We start from the raw sequence: 16,964 nt of genomic DNA, 5'->3' as shown, positions 1-16,964 counted from the left end.
AACAAAAACACCACTCTGAAGATGATGACACAGAAACGCAGGAAAGGAGAGGGCATGGGTAAAAATCTTCCCTTTCCACTTGCAGCTTCTAGGCCCTATGTGAATTTCTCCTCCAGCCACAAAGAATATTCTCTAGGAAGGGTCTCAGGTAGACAAATTTCTAAATGCCTTGGGCATTTTGATGGGGAAATGGTTTATAAATTTAACAAACATGGCTGGCTGTTCCTACAGTTCTATTTTTATTTGATTTTACATGTTTGCCACTGGACAGTTTTAATAGTAATAACACCATTCTTTGTGCATTCTGCAGGGCACAAGTGCACAATTATGCATATCACATGGAAGTGATAGAATTCTCTGATTTATATCCAGAGAAAGTCATGCTTCTCACCACGCAGAATCTCAAACATACCCATCTGAGTGGGCCTTTAAACCTTGCTGATAACCTTGTTCCACCTCCAGACATCTCTTTGCCTCCCGCCATCTCTTCTCACACATACAATTAAGCCTGAAATGGTGTCCTTGGCCCTACCTAGTTGACATCTCGGCATGCTAGGGCATCTGAGATCCCCTTCCTTGAGTATGCAGGGGAGTTGTTTTTCTGGGATGAGTACAGCTGCCTCGTGGGAGGTATTTTTCATTTGGTGGCTTAGAAACGGTTAGCCCAAGATGCTAGGAATAAAGACAGGGCCAAGGGAGGTTCATCTTGTCCCTCCTTGGCTAGATGTACTGCCTCCCTCCCCTGCTTTCCTGCTTGCGGTCACTAGCTGACAGCAACCAGGCCCATCCCACACACTGGAGTCGGCCAAGTCCTTCCCACCTGGGCCTGGAGGATAGACACCAAGGCGGGTGAGCTGGGTTTGCATACCCAGTTCAGGTGCTGCTGGAAAGTAGATGGGGTCTCGCTGCTTGCTTTGGAGACTGGCTGTCTTGCTACTAGTGCTGGGGTGGCAAAGTATGAGCGAAGGCGCCTGGAGTAAAAACCGTAGCTGCATTTCCTATAGATCTGATGCTCTGACTGATGGTTTGGAGCATCTCCGGGGCTTGATCTTAGAAGATGGCCGTAATGCCACCATCCAGTGCCCTCACAACCAGTGCTGTTTTGGCATCTGGAACCTGACCCAAGGACAACTTCAAGCCAAGCTGCAAGGTGAGGATCAACTCGCTTGACAGAGGAGCTAGGATCCTTCTCTGGGAGTAGGACTGGATATGGGGAGGAAGGAGGAAGGGCCAAAGCTTCACTTAATTTCTGACCCTGGCCATCAAAGGGTGGTGGATTTTTGTTAAGGAAGAGACAAGGATTCCGTTGGCTAGTGTGAGAGGGGGCCACTTACAGGGGACAGATGTTTGGGGCTCTGGGCACCAGCATCTTGTATGTTATTCCTACATCTATAAGGCTGTAAGGAAGACCAGAAGGTCATCAGGTACACCCTGGTGTGCCCAAAACAGCATTCCCTCCATCCCACCCTGCTCCAAAATGTTAGCACTGTGCTGGCTAGACCTAGGGTGCTAGGCCACATATAGTGGCCCCAGGGTGGACATGAACACTAGAAAATCACCACCGTGTGAGAGGGAAAAACAAACTGAAGGCTCAGCCGCCATTCCTTTCACTCATCCTTTGATATCTGCTAATTAAAGGGCACAGAGAAACACCTCAGAAGTGACTCCTTGCCATACAGAGCAGCACAAGGGAAATGAAGGTTTTCACAGTGGCTGTAGAGCATGCTGGCTTCTGCTTGTGCCACAAGCCTGATGGGATAATGTGATCTGGGTTGCCTAGGTTGATCTGTTGGAGAAGTGGCTGATCACATTGTGTGTGTGTATCTGCGTGCACACGTGTATGTGTGTGTGTGTAGGGGGGGATTCTAAAGACTAATTTGCCCATTCTCATTTCTCAGTGCCTCATCACTTGATGATTTGCAGCTGAATGTGTGAATTCCTCCCCCCACCACCTCCCGAAGTGTTGTGCTTGACATGGTGAGGAGACATGAAAGCTTTGGGGTGCTTCATACACATCTATATTAATCACTTGATGATTCAAACCATCGAGTCATGGATTACATGTGCAAATGAGCTGTAGATCACAGATCAAACACCACTCACAGAAGCTTCACATCACCTCAAACACAAGGCTTGTTAGTGGATCAGTCAATGCATTTGCTTGTCTGAACCCATCCTTCCCAAGCTATGAGATATGGCAGGTCATAAACAAACTATATATTCACTAGGTGGCCCGTCTTAAATTGTATTGTGATTGTGGCATTGAAGCCTCTCAGCAAACAGCAGGTGAATCATGCTCAGGCAAGGTAGGATAATTTGGAGTGTTCACTTATTGCAAAACCTAGAGAATTCTGATTTATTAGGCAGTTAATAATCAAACCAAAAAAGTATTACATTTCTACCATTTTCTTCCTCCAAGGTGCTCAGGGTGGCCTCACAACAACCCTGTGAGGTAGGTTAGGCTGGGAGATAGTGACTGGCTGAGTGTGGATTTGAACCTAGGTCTCCTCAGTTTCAGTCCAGCACTCAGTCTACTATATCACATTGGCTCTTTTATTATGCTTTCCTTTGCCTCTTCTGAGAGAGAGAGAGAGACTAGTGAAAAGCAGGGATGAGATGGGATGGTGGTGTTTGCTTCCTTAGGCTCACACAGTGAGAAAAGAGAGTGTTGCCTTAGAAAAGACTCCCAACTGGCTTACACAGATACACACTGTCCCTTCTGCCCTCCCTTCTGAAGAGGGCCAGGGAGCTGTAGTTACCATGGAGAGAGATAAGGAAGATAAGGCCAGAGCCCACATTGTCGAAGTGTGTACCAAAAGCAGCAACTTCCCCCTTTTGTTGCTCAGTTTGGCCAGGAGGAGCCTTCCCACAAGCACAGCCACCAGTAGCTCAGGGTAAGCCCACCAATTCCTGAGCTCCCCATCCTCAGAGCTGCAGACCCTTCCTCATGACAGGATTCTCCTTCACTCCTACGCCAGTTAGGCCATGGTACCCCAAAGATCCCCCTGCTCAACACCGCAAAATCCCAAGGCCAGACCAAGACATTTTGCTCTCTGAGGCACAAAATGGCACCCCCACTCCAAGTCACAATGCACAGTACCCAGGGCCGGTCAAGTTATTCCGGCACCTGAGGCAGAAAATCCCACAAACCCACTCCCCTTTCCTGGCAGTAAAAATGCACCAATAATAAATAACTATCAATTTGCTGCCCTTTTAGAACTCCCCAAATCTGAGTTGCCTGAGGCAACCATTTCACTCTGCCTACTGGTAGGGCTGGCCTTGCAAAAACCCCTTGTTTCATTGGTCTCTGTAGAAAGCTGCCATGCAGGGCCAGCATCAAAGGTAGGCATGATTAAGCACATGTCAAGGGCCCACCCCCCAGCCGGGGGCCCACTGGCAAGAGCCCCCTGGAGTTGCTCCCCCTCTTCACCACTGCAAGCTGCTTGCTCACTTGCCTCTTGCTCTGGCCCAGACAACAACGGGGGTGGTGAGGAGGAGCAGGAGACGCCACGGCCTCCTCGCTCACTGGCTGTCTGCCCGCCAAGGAAGCACGTGGCAGCAATGAGGAAGAGGAAGAGGAGCAATAGTGAGGTGGCATTGAGCAAGTTACTTTATCTCAGCCTCAAATCCCCTTCTGTTGCACAAAAATTGTAGTAGCTTCACGCAGAAGGTGGTTGTGAGGATGACCACCCAATCCTAGTATCCATGTTTACTGGGATGTCCTGTTGATTTCACAGGGGCAGCCCCTTTTATAAGACTCTGAGGGACCTGGCAGATGAGTTTTAATTAGAGTCTCCTCAAAACACACACACACACACACTTCTCACTGCGCTCTGTATCCATGCCATTTTTTTCTCAATTGGAGTGTGATGTTGGTGCAGCTCCCTCCATGCTCAGCATGGCTTCTTAAATGAGATAAGGGGTGCTTCCAGGTGGACGGCTCCTAGCGCTACCAGTCTAAAGTCATTGTGCAGCTATTCCATCTTTTCCTCCTCAGTTGATTATCTGTTGTAAGAAAAAAGATGAAAGAAGTGGTGGGAAATCATGGGAGGGATAAAAATGGAAGATTACATTGTCTGGACTCCCTGTAAAATTCCATGAATGTGGCAGGGTGATTGCACAGTAAAAACCTCATCTGGAAGCACCCAACGATTGTAACATTCTTTGCCATATCTAAAAAGAGGTATATTATTAATTATGTTTTAATGTAGCTCACTCTGTCTCAAAGACTCAAACTGAGCAACGGTGCCAGAAGCATCAAAGATGACAAATTGACCCGATCCTGACCTGAACAAGGTCAAAGGGCTGCAGGGGAGGGGGGAGACAAAGGAAGGGGAAAGGTGCAAATGGCAAAAGCATCACAAAAGCATCACGTGTATTTAAACTTAGGGTAATTGCAGTGATAATGTTAAAAACAGATTTGTTGCAGTTACAATTAGGAAGTAAAGGAAAGGAGCGTGAGGGACAAAGGCAAGTCCAGCTGTTAATGACTTATATTAGTGGAACTAGGAGGCATAAGGGAATTGTCATTATATGCTTTTAATTGCTGTAGCACTGATATGTTACAACAGTTAAAAGGGCTGAATAAATTATTGACATTAGAAGTGATAACACTGATGCACAAGGTGGGGTTTTTTTTTTAGAACCCCTGCTTTCTTCTTATGAGAGCAACTTTCTACCCCTTAAGGTTATGGAGAAGAGATTATTGTTTTTTGGCCTCCTTACTCTCCATTTCCCCCTCTCCCCACCCTCATCCAGGTTGCTGGATTAGCGAAAAGGAACCCTGCGATTCTCCAACCTGTGAGTCTCGATCCGCTACCCTCACATTGTCCTGTAGGTGTCGCTCTGATCTGTGTAACGCTAATATCAGCTATGCCGGGCCTGGAGAGAGGCAGGGTAAGAGGTTGCTGGGGTCAGGGATCAACGAGGAGCTACTGGGTGGAATGGCAGGAGAGGAAAGAGGCAAAGTTTATGGATTACAACTGAGAGATATTGTAGAACAGGAGTGGGGAACCTGTTGCTCTCTAGATGTTGTTGGACTACAATTCCTGCCATCCCAGAGCAGTGGTCATGATGACTGGGGTTGATGGGAGTTGCCATCAAACAACATTGGGAGGGCCACAGGTTGTAGAACCAGGGGTAGGCAACGTGATGCCTTCCAGATGTTTTGGAGTACAACTCCCATAATCCCCAGCCATTAGCTGTGCTGGCTTGGCTTGTGGGAATTGTAGGAAGAAAAGCTAAGGAAATAAAGAAACTCTATGGCCCTCCTAAGATTTCCTGCAAGTGCACACCTCTTTGTCCCTCACAATCCTCTTCTCTTCTAGTTGTTTTTATCCAGGCCTTCCACAACTCATGGGAGAGTCTTCCTTCCCACACCCACCAACAGGTGCACTCCTGCTTATCAGTGGGGTGGAGGGGAGGGCAGTGCCTTTTCTGTATGTGGAGGTTGTCCACTACTCAGCAAGAGACCTTGAGGGTACAGGGAGGGAACACACCAAATCTCTGAGTCAGCTTGATAACTGCACTTTGCAGAAGGCGTAGCTGCCTGCTCTCACAGAAACTGTCAGGCTACAGCTGCCCCCCCCCCCCAACTCCCAAAATATCTCCTCTAAGAAACGTCTTAAGCCCATTTGGGGCTCATATGGAGTTTCACATGGAAGGAAAGGTAGTACTGGTTCAATTTCTCTGGTTTCCCAGCTGGTAGTATAGGTAGTACTGGTAGTACAGTGGTGTCAACTGGCAGGCGTAATAGGAACAAACATTCTAATTCTGAGTTCTATGGGCTTAAATTGCATGGCCACTTCAATTTTCAGATGTATACCTAGAATGCCTTAAGTGTACAGCTAAAAATGTAAGGTCTGAAAGGGACAAAAGGCTATTTACACACATGTGTATCATACAGGTACACTCATCAGGGAGCTGTGGTTGGCCATAGCTGCCTATTGAGGGAAGGGTATAGGGATTGCCAGGACTGGAGAGAAAGCGATTGGGATGCTGGAATCTTCAGCTCTAGTTCCCATGCTGGATGAACAGTGCGGTAAGGGCTTAGAGCAAGACTTGAACCATAACTGCTGGCTTCTTCTGTTTGTTCAGATTCTAAGCCTTAGAGGCTATGACCAAACTATCCCAGAGTAGTCTGTCTGTCTGTCTGTCTGTCTCTCTTGGTCTGTCTCTCTTTCTCTGAGGTAGCTTGGCTGTCTGTATCATCTTGCCAAGAAATAAAGATAATTTTACCAAACATGCTAGGTGCAGAAGTGTGGCATAATGCTAGTCTGTGACCACCCTATGTCACGAGCAGCCTCACAACCAGATTGATATGCCTAGTGTAATATTGGTAGGGGACGGGGAAAGGGCAGGCACGATATAGCCATATTTAAAAGGTTCCATGAGTTAAAATTTGTGGGCTATCCCAACTGCTCCTTTTACCTACACTGATTGTGAGACCCCTGTCACTGACACTTCAGAATGGCTAAATGTGCCATTTGTATGTTAGGGACACTTCACAAATCACATTTATAGCATTTACACATACTAAGGCACGGTATGTGCAATATGTGTGTGTTTAACGTGTACATGAGTTCACAGGCCAGGATGCTGGAAATGACCATGGCTCCCACATGTATACATATCTGAAGACATGCATTTTCACTGCATATATGAAGTGCGAAGCCCGCCTAAGACATTTTGGCACTTGAGGCAGAAAAAGCAAATCTCTCCTCTCATCAGCAAAGTATGATTTGCTGCACTTATCATAGCACCCAGAAGAATCTGCTTTCAGAGGCAGTCATCTCTCACCACCTCATGTTAAGGGCAGTCTTGTGAAGTGGCCCTTGGTTTTAACCCTGACAGGATTCCTTACTCAGAGTTCTTTTGTACATGAAATGTTCATAAAACATCAAGTCTATCTAAATGTAACAACAGACGGTTCGCCTCAGTACACTCCCTTCTGCTAAGCTCAGGGACAGCAATTCAAGTTTGGGCTGGGGGCGGGGGAGAAGTGGGGATGGGGCTTCTTAAGCACATGGTGTAATTTAAAGCCTTAACTGAACAGAAAAAACGGTATTCTTGTGTCTTTTTAACAGCAGCTTGACTTGCTGTTTGAGAGGGCACAGGGAGAACATGGTCATCTTCAGGTCTAGATATCAGTGCTGGCTCCAGGTTTTAGGGGGCCCTTGAGCAAGACACCCTCAACAGCCCCCTTCCTCAGTGAGTCTCCCTTCTTGCCACCATTGTCACCAGCTGCTCTTGCTCCTTTTTCTCATCACTGCTACCGCTTGCTCCTCCTCACCACCACCGTTGTCTGGGACAGAGCAAGAGGCAGGTGAGCAAGCGGGCTGCAATGGTGAAGAGGGGGAGCAATTCCAGGGGGCTCTTGTCAGTGGGCCCCCAGCTGGGTGTGGGCCCTCGGCAGGTGCCCAACCATGCCTACCTTGACGCCGGCCCTGGTAGGCATTCAGGCCCAAACAAGGCACTGCATGTGAAACTTGCATTAACTGAGCAGAGTCTTGTGTACTTTACACAAAGCCTTTAAACTGGGACTGTGTTAATTTTAGTATTTTATTTGTTATATATTTATATACTACCCTTCCTCCAAGGAGCTCAGGATGATGTACATCATGGTAATTTTATCCTCACAACAACTCTGTGAGGGAGTTTAAGTTGAGTTATGCTAACTGGCTCAAGGTCACCCAGTGAGCTTCATGGCTGAAGGGGAATTTGAATCCAAGTCTCTCCAGTCCGGTAGTAGTAGTCTGGCTTTGCTGAAAGCAGTCAGCATACATCCCTAGAAACAAGTGAGTAAGAAATTGGCAGTTCTTCCTCAGAGAAACTAGACTATGAGATATTCTTCTCCCTTCCTGAGGGATACACCAGACCCTCATGAGATAGAGAAGACAAACAAACTAGGCATTTTATTTGCAAAGCTGAAGCCAGCTTTGCAGAGAATACAGTCCAGGCCACATATATTTATTACTTATATAGCATACATGGCTCTTTGCAGATGGGCAGGCCACTTCCCCATGAAGCTTACAATCTAAATGGAAATACAATGAGGCAAGAAACAGCAGAAGGAGGGAGAGGCAGCAAGAGATGAATGTGATCAAGTTCAGTTATACATACTTAGGCTTTGTTTCAGTTGGGGATGTAGACAGTGTCAAAGGCTTTGTGAAAAATGCTGGTCTTGAGATGACATTTGCCACATTTATTATCATCATCATCATCGATCTAAGGATTCAGTTCTATAACATATCCAGACAAAGTTATCAGGGGCTCAGTTGTATCCACATCTCGTGCAGCAGAGATCACCCTTGGCTGGCTGCTTTTATTTGGTGCAAAACCTGATCCAGTTGAAAGACAGAGGGAGGGAAGCAGCAGATGAAAAGGAAACTGGGGATTAGTCCCTATTAACCTTGCCATGAAGGTCCCTATTGCCCTCTTCTCCTTCACCGCCCCCCCCCCTGCCATGTGCTATGGAGCCACTGGCTCTGCACTGATGCCACCCCCACACACACATCTTAAACCAGCCCTCTGCACCCAAAATTACTAAGCGGTGGTGGGTGGGACTGTTGCTAGTATTTCTAGACAAGAAAGAACACATGTTCCAAATCACATCTTCCCCATCATTCCAACATCAAAGCTTGAGGGAGAAAGAATTGCGTCTCCAGCACACTCAGCCTCTAGTTTCCTATCTTGGCTTGCTTTTCTGGCTGAACTGGTCTGGACAAAATGGGGACTACTGGGTTCTGCTCTGCAATCAAAAGTCCGATGGGCTCTCCGTTGCCTCCTTTACAGAGACTGCACTCGCCATTCTACTGTTTCAGCCCTGACACCTCTCAAGTGCTTCCCCGCCAGAGCATTGTAGTGCCACAGCGTGGCCTTCAAACATCAGAAGGCAATGGGAGGACATAGGAATGTTGGCGGTGCAGATGGGAAGGGGTGGGCGAGTGCTTGCAGGGAGGGAGATGCGCTTTCTCCTCCTTTAATTTTAATTAAAACATCAGAAGAACATCGCATGAGGATGGAAGGAAGCTGATGCCAGGGATGGGCAGAGAGGTCTCGGAGACGGACATGCAGAGGCCCATGATCATCTGGAGATGTGGAGGAGGGGCAGGTGGGATGGGTGCCCAAGGCTTTGAGCCAAGGCGCTTGGAAACATGCACAGTCACTGTGTGGGAAATAGGTTACCAGAGATTATTCTTCCCCTCTGAAACTTGGAACGTGCTGTAGCGATTCTCCCATCACACGGTGTGGATTTTGTGACCTCCTTGTCTTATCTCTGCAGCAGAGTCTTTGCCTAGCCCCGGTGGGAACTTCTGGATCGTCGCAGCCTGCCCTGCCCTGTTCTTCCTGGGTTTTCTGATGTTTCTAGGTACTGTGACTTCAGGGGAAGTTTTTGCGAGGTATTTAAAATAAGGGTTGGCTGTGCAACAACGCTGCGTTTAATGCAGAGGAAGACAGCCCGGGACACCCCTGATGAGGGAGAGGTAATGGCGGATTCTGTGTTTGCCATACTCAGTGGTGCCAGGAGTCAGGGTTATTGGGCCCCTGTCAAGGCCCACACCCCAGTGGGCGGCGGGCACTGCTGATCCCCAGGACCCACCGGCCCCACTCTTCCTCTTCTTTGTTGTTGCTGCCTGTTCACTCAGCCCCTCCAAGCACACAAGCAGTGACCTCCGCTTACCTTGCACTCTCCTCCTGGGGAGCGATACAGACTGGGTCCAGAGGGAGAGGGCAAGTGAATGGGCAGTGGTTACAGTGACAAGGAAGGGGGCCCACTCAGGAAGAAGAGCCCGTTGAAGGAATCTTGCCCACGGGCCTTCCGAAACCCGAAGCCAAATCTCTATAGACACATTCACGTGTGTGAATGTCAGTCCTGGCTTGTCACACACAAGCTCAGGTGTGCAGAGCCCTTTTTCAACCCAAGGACCAGATGCCATTTTTGGAGAAGCACTCAGGGGGCTTCTCCACATTCCAGTAATAGGGTGGGTCAAAAGCCAAAGGGATGGGGCCAAAAATGCAAGCAGGACCCAGATATATTAATGTAAAGCTCTACTGCCAGTAACTAAACCTTATGAGAGGCTTTCCAACCCTACAGAATGGAGGAAAGGCTGCACAAAACCCGGGGAGCCACCAAACCATTGGTGGTTGCGGGAAAGGGGGCGTGGCTTTCTGGGGGCCAGGTCTGGCACCTGGGTCTGAGGTTCTGCACCCTGACTTGTCCTCTAATGCTGTGCTATTATTACAGACGTTACATTATGCGGCACACGTGCACTTTTGTTTTCAAGAGGCAAATGCACTCTTATTCAACACCCAGAAGCCTGGGCTCCACCCGCATGGTAGAAAGAGACCATAGTGGGTCCAGTGTGCACAGCCCTGGCTGCACAACTTAAGGCCAGTGCGTATTCCACCCTGCCAGCTTTCCTTAACCTGGGGTCCCCCTGCTGTTTTGGACTACACCTCTCCTCACCCCAGCCAGCATAGCCAGTGGCCATTCTAGCTGGGGACTATGGGAGTTGCAGTCCAACACAGCCAGAGGGCAGCAGATCGGTGAAGGCTGCACTATGCTCTGAGTGCAGAAATGGATACCAGGTGCAAATATATATTTATATTTATATTAAAGGAGCAAGTTTCTAGCCCCTAATGCTTCAAAAATAGCCTAGCTTTGGCAATATGTGAGTGAACTGTGGTTGTGGGAGGCTAGCAGGATTTCTAGTGGACAGGAAGTACAGCTTCATTGTCCTGTACTTTGCTTCTGCCATGACCAGCAGAATAAATGTGAGTATTTGCATAATCTATGTTGGACGCAGAACTTGAATTGCGTTGGAATGCATGTGTTGCTGCAGGGGCAAATTTCTCTCTCTTTGTAGTTCTAAGGCACTGGAAAGTCCCTGCAATGCTACTAAGCCCAGAAGAAACCAGGGAGCTCAACAAGGTCACCACAGCCCCAGAGAGAAAGGCCGAAAGAAAACTGCCCAGCCAGGAGCTTCCAGACCTCCAGTTCCTTCAGGTATCAGTCTGGTCCTGGGGAGGCCCATGGTTCAACTGAGAGTCACCAGGCCATGCTTTGCCCTCCCTCTCAGTGGCAGTGTCAAAACTTGAACCTGGAGCTGTGTGGGTCAGACGCAGGTTTCCTGCTTCTGGTGCCAGTAGAGCTGCTGTCCAGAGGAAGGAACCACAGGCAGTTTGACCTGGGACACTTGTACCACAGCCCAGAATCCTTATCCTGAGAATGAGGTGATCTCAAAGAGCCAAACTGAAGCCACTGCCCACTACAAAGCGCCTCCTGAATTTGCCATCTGCTCCAGGCACTGGCAGTACTTGAAGCAGAGCGGCCAACAGGCTCTCCCTTCTGTCCAAGCTCTAACCCAGTCCTGTTATGGCTCAGTCCTTCTCCCAGCCCTACTCATTAGTGGATCCCATAGCTCAGCCCCCCTGCCCCGTGGTGCCCTCTAGATGTTTTGGGTTCTGTATATTTTAAATTGTTTTATTGTGTGCTGTTTGGTTTTAATTTTTGTGAACCGCCCAGAGAGCTTCGGCTATTGGGCAGTATAGAAATAAATAAATAAATAAAACTCCAATGGCCGGGGATGATGGGAACTGTAGTCCAAACCCTTTGAAGGGCTCCATGTTAGGAAAGATTTCTTTAGCTCCACTACTGGTAAATGGCATTTTGGACATCACGCTTGTAGAGATGTTGTGACATGGTCTCCGTCCTCAAAGAACTTTGCACACATACACCAATTCCCTCTCTTAAGGGTGCAATCCTGTGCATGTTTAGACAGAAAAAAAGTCCTACAGCTCCTAGCATTACCAGCTATTGTGGCTGGGGAATGCTGGGAGTTGTAGGACTTTTTCTGTCCAAATGTACACAGGATTGCTTCCTAAATGTCAGTGTGGAAGTGCTTTACGTTCAAGTAATTTAGGCTTGTCAAGGTGCTGTCAAGGTGATGCATGCCATATGCCAGCAAATTTGGAAAACACAAGAATGGCCACCAGATTGGAAAAAATCAACTTATATCCCCATACCAAAAAAGGGAAACACTAAAGAATGTTCAAACTATCCAACAGTGGCACTTCTTTCAACATGCCAGTAAGGTAATGCTCAAGATCTTGCAAGGTAGACTCCAGCAATTCATGGAACGAGAATTGCCAGATGTACAAGCCGGGTTTCGAAAAGGCACAGGAACTAGAGACCAAATTGCCAATATCCGCTGGATAATGGAGAAAGCCAGGGAGTTTCAGAAAAACATCTATTTCTGTTTTATTGACTATTCTAAAGCCTTTGACTGTGTGGATCATCACAAATTGTGGCAAGTTCTTGGAGGGCTGGGGATACCAAGTCATCTTGTCTGCCTCCTGAGGAATCTGTATAACGACCAAGTAGCAACGGTAAGAACAGACCACGGAATCATGGACTGGTTTAAGATTGGGAAAGGAGTACGGCAGGGTTGTATACTCTCACCCTACCTATTCCACCTGTACGCAGAACACATCATGCGACATGCTGGGCTTGATGAAGCCAAGGCTGGAGTTAAAATCGCTGGAAGAAACATTAACAATCTCAGATATGCAGATGATACCACTTTGATGGCTGAAAGTGAGGAGGAGCTGAGGAACCTCATGACAAAGGTGAAAGAAGAAAGTGAAAAAGCTGGGTTGCAGTTAAACCTCAAAAAACCCAAGATTATGGCAACCAGCTTGATTGATAACTGGCAAATAGGGGGGGGAAACGTGGAGGCAGTGACAGACTTTCTAGGCGCAAAGATTACTGCAGACACTGACTGCAGCCAGGAAATCAGAAGACGTTTACTTCTTGGGAGGACAGCAATGACGAATCTTGATAAAATAGTCAATAGTGATAAAAGAGCAGAGACATCACACTGACAACAAAAGTCCGTACAGTTAAAGCAATGGTCTTCCCCTTAGTAATCTATGGCTGCGAGAGCTGGACCATAAGGAAGGCTGAGCGAAGGAAGATAGATGCTTTTGAACTGTGGTGCTGGAGGAAAATGCTGAGAGTGCCTTGGACTGCAAGAAGATCAAACCAGTCCATACTCCAGGAAATAAAGCCAGACTGCTGACTTGAGGGAATGATATTAAAGGCAAAACTGAAGTACTTTGGCCACATCATGAGAAGACGGGATACCCTGGAGAAGATGCTGATGCTAGGGAAAGTGGAAGGCAAAAGGAAGAGGGGCTGACCAAGGGCAAGATGGATGGATAATATTGTGGAGGTGACGGGCTCGACCTTGGGGGAGCTGGGGGTGGCAACGGCCGACAGGAAGCTCTGGCGTGGGCTGGTCCATGAAGTCATGAAGAGTTGGAAGCAACTGAGTGAATAAACAACAAACAATCTAGGCTTAAAATGTAAAAAAATGTATGCAAGAACCACATTTTGCAATCTAACCGCTGGAGCGCTGATAACTCTCAGAACAAAATCCTTTGAGGACAGAACACAGGCAAATATCAGTGGCACTGATGGAGCAAGGGAAATCCAGGGGCATCAGCAGCCTTCCGCACATGATACTGATGCATGTTTCCCACCTCTCACCATGCTGTGATGTTCATCTGAGAACCATTGATCTTTTGATGCGTATTGGGGCCACCAGTTATTACGTGTGACTGGGATGCCTCCCCCTTGTCAGTTTGGAGCTAGCAGAGCAGCCTTCCCCAACCTGGCACTCTCCAGATGTGTTGGACTACAACTTCCACCATCCCCCACCAACATGGCCAGTGGTTGGGGATGATGGGAGTTGTGGCCCAACACATCTGGAAGGTGAAAGGCTGGGGAAGCCTGCAATAGAGCTTCGGAAAGCAGCGTAGCAAGGGACAATTCGACTCACACATAGTAGGCCTCATGATATAAAAGTGTGTGACTGGGCCGATCTTTTCATAAACAAGCCATAAATAATGTCTGGGCCTCCTGCCTGGTACTAATGTTCTTAATGAGAAAGATATGGCAGAGGAGAAGCATTTATAATGGAAATGATTCTTCTGATCCCCCCCTCGCCCAGCACCTTTTATAGGTTTTACATTCTCATTACAAACCTGACTTGAAGCAAGAGTTGCTTTCCCTGAGGTTAAAAGCAGCTTTCTTCATTGCTTTGTAATGCAAATGTAATATTGACATTGGCCAGAATTGTAATTTGCATTACTCCTAAGGGTTGGGTTCTGTATAATGGTCGACTATCAGAAGTTGAAGTCAGGCTCAGCGCCTTCTTATTTTCTATCTTTTTTTTTTCCTTTGGGTGTTTCCAGATGGGAGGGCTCCTTCCACTACACTAATCAAGAAGCATTGTGCAGTTGTTCTGTCTTTCCCTCCTTAATGGCTTTTCTTTTCTTTCTTTTTTTGGGGAAAGAAAAGAAGACAGAAGAAGTAGTGGAAAAACATGGGAAAGTTACAAGTGGAAGATGATATTGTCTGCCTTCCACCAGCCCCCCTAAAATTCCATGAAGGAGGCAGGGTGATTGCATAATAAAAGCATTGCCAAGCAAAGGGTTGGATGCGCCTGATCTCATCTGATCTTGGAAGCTAAGCAGGGTCAGCCCTAGTTAGTACTTGGATGGGAGACTGCCTGGGAATCAGGCTTCCTGCATAGAGCAGGGGGTTGGACTCAGTGGTCTTGTAGGCCCCTTCCAACCCTATGATTCTATGAAGCACCCTTCATGTTTGCAGAGAAGGCTTGCCATGTGTACAATGTGATGGTGCCCCAACAGATCAGAGACCCAGAGGGAAAGAAAGCACTTGCAGATGTCTGTGTGCTACTTTGCCACATGTCAAAGTTCACCTGGTATAGAAAGCAAATAGCGATTTTTAAACTGAATATACATTCTGCCCATGTAATATTCATACTACTACACCCTAATCTAAGCAAAGCCCACTTTAAGCTTCACCTGTGAGAATGTTCCTTCTGTAAACAAGTGAACTCAAGAGCATTCTGAGCACAAGCACAAAACTACAGTTCCCAGAATTCTTTTGTAATTAAACTAGATTAAGCTTGTAATACAGATATGCCTTAAGAGTTGCTTCCCTTCTGTCTTCTAAGATTTCCTTCTTCTGTCAACAAAGCACTGCATACATAGACCTGGTTCACACATAATGCTAATCCATGGATTATTTAACCCATGGGCTGTTGAATTCTGGGTTGTGATGTATGAACCCAGCTGTGCTAACATACCATGGTTTGTTAACTACGAACAAGCCAGTAAGAGAACCGATGGTTTGTTGGATTGTGTTGTTGTTATGTGTGAACCCAGGACCATGGGTTGTTTTGCTAGGCTACAGAGGTGGCAAGGAAGAGAGATAAAAACAATCCAGCTGCTCTACATGCCAGTACTACACTGCTGCAAAGGCATTTAGCATACAAGGACGGAGCAGGCGAAGGAGGAAGCAAACAACCCAGGGACTGCAAAAACAAGCAGCAGTTTATTTGATTGTCTGCCAAACAAAACCTGTGTAAGGCAACAAATAATGGGTTAACATGGGTTAAATAAACCATGGGTTAACATTATGTGCGAACTAGGTCAAACTTTCAAATGCAAACTCTTTTCACATCTGCAAGGGCTAGAAATTTACAGTCGGTTACAGGAGTGTCACATGGGATATGGAAAGTGTGCTCAACTTAAAAATGGCTCCCAGATTTCTGTGCTTGCATGGTGCAGTTGAAGAATAATGGAATCTAGTATATAGGGCTTTGCTTGGGTTCTAAGCTTTAGGGCTGGGGTCCCCAACGTGGTACCCATAGCTGTGGACACCTCTCTTGGCACCCACCAAGCTCCTGAACCCCTCTTGATTTTTAGTTTATTTATGATTTTTAATAATATTTTAAACAGAGATGGTAGCTTGCTTCAAAAGAAAGTGCTGCCCTCCAGTGCTATTTATACTTGATTCAAAAGAGTAGTTTTGTGTTTCAGAGCTCAGACCCCATCTCTGCTGTACACTTAGGTTCTTGGGAATTTACTTTTCTTTTAGACTCACCAACTTGCCTTCTGGAAAATGAGTGTTTTATAACCAGCCACACCCACAGTGGCACCGATTTTATGACTGGGCAAGCCCCTCCATGGTGGCCATTTTGTGAGAGTGCCCACAACACCCTCTCAGTATTCCAAATGTGCCGACCAACCAGTGCTTAGGAAGTTTGTTCTAAGCTTTGCCCTAATTCTTTTTCCCAACAGGTTCTCCATGATGGGCAGTTCTCCAAACTGTGGGAAGGAACATTCCACCAACAGCCTGTGGCCATCAAGGCCTTTCCCGCTCTGTGCTACCGGCAATTTGCATCGGAGTGGGCTGTGCACAGCCTCCCGCTGATGAGCCATGACAACGTGGTACCGCTCGTGACTGCTGGGTGTGGAGGGCCAGATGAGGAACAGGGTGGCCTCCTGGTGCTGACACTGTACCCACTGGTGAGTGCCGTGTGCAGGAATAGCCAAAATGATGTGGGTTAGTGGCATTGTATACATGGGTGTGCAAACATTTGCCTGCATATAGTGATGTACATGTTTATCTCACTGATTACAAGCACAGCATTGTCAGGGCCATGTGTATTTTACATGCCCACCATTCTGACATGTAAGTTAGGAATATGGGATCCCCACAACAATATTCTGCACCATTGTATTCTCAGTTTCTCTTTTTAAAAATAGGAAGGTTCCTAGACCTTGAGACTGTAAATAAATATCTGGAACCCTGGGCAGCGCCTGATGAAATTTCAGATACTAGAGGGGTGATGAGTAGGAATATCAGGATCTGGTCCGGCTCCTTGCCATTCACCCGTGACGATTATTCCCCAGCTCATATTCCTACAACTGAATAGTAGTAATGTCCCTATTCAATTACCCTCATTTCATCTATTCCCCAAGGCCTTGCAAAAAACAAAACCCAAACCCAAATTCTTTGACCTGAATCTTAGAAGCAGAATACATGATTATCCTGTCAATATGCTCAGTGCACAGAATTATTCTGT

General features: G+C 47.1%; 1 protein-coding gene across 13 annotated transcripts in view; it reads left to right on the top strand.

The window, feature by feature from the left end:
• Window positions 1-835: 835 nt before the first annotated feature.
• The window catches only part of AMHR2 (anti-Mullerian hormone receptor type 2), a 33,879-nt gene continuing 17,750 nt past the window's right edge, over window positions 836-16,964 (top strand). For 4 of the 13 annotated variants that reach the window (XM_084836772.1, XM_084836763.1, XM_084836773.1 and 1 more), the window contains exons 1-5: window positions 836-1,150; window positions 4,759-4,896; window positions 9,284-9,370; window positions 10,869-11,008; window positions 16,177-16,404. In XM_084836772.1, the coding sequence (XP_084692898.1) occupies window positions 895-1,150; window positions 4,759-4,896; window positions 9,284-9,370; window positions 10,869-11,008; window positions 16,177-16,404 (849 nt within the window). In that variant the 5' untranslated portion in view covers window positions 836-894. The remainder of the gene's footprint in view (window positions 1,151-4,758; window positions 4,897-9,283; window positions 9,371-10,868; window positions 11,009-16,176; window positions 16,405-16,964) is intronic. The other 9 variants (XM_084836767.1, XM_084836769.1, XM_084836777.1 and 6 more) reach the window with 5 other exon arrangements.

Source organism: Heloderma suspectum, chromosome 2 (genome assembly GCF_057233095.1).
Source record: "Heloderma suspectum isolate Gila_16-S chromosome 2, 16-S_ref, whole genome shotgun sequence".
Classification (NCBI taxonomy): Eukaryota; Metazoa; Chordata; class Lepidosauria; order Squamata; family Helodermatidae; genus Heloderma; species Heloderma suspectum.
Note: the sequence above shows the minus strand (reverse complement) of the source record. Positions and strands in the feature narration are given on the sequence as shown.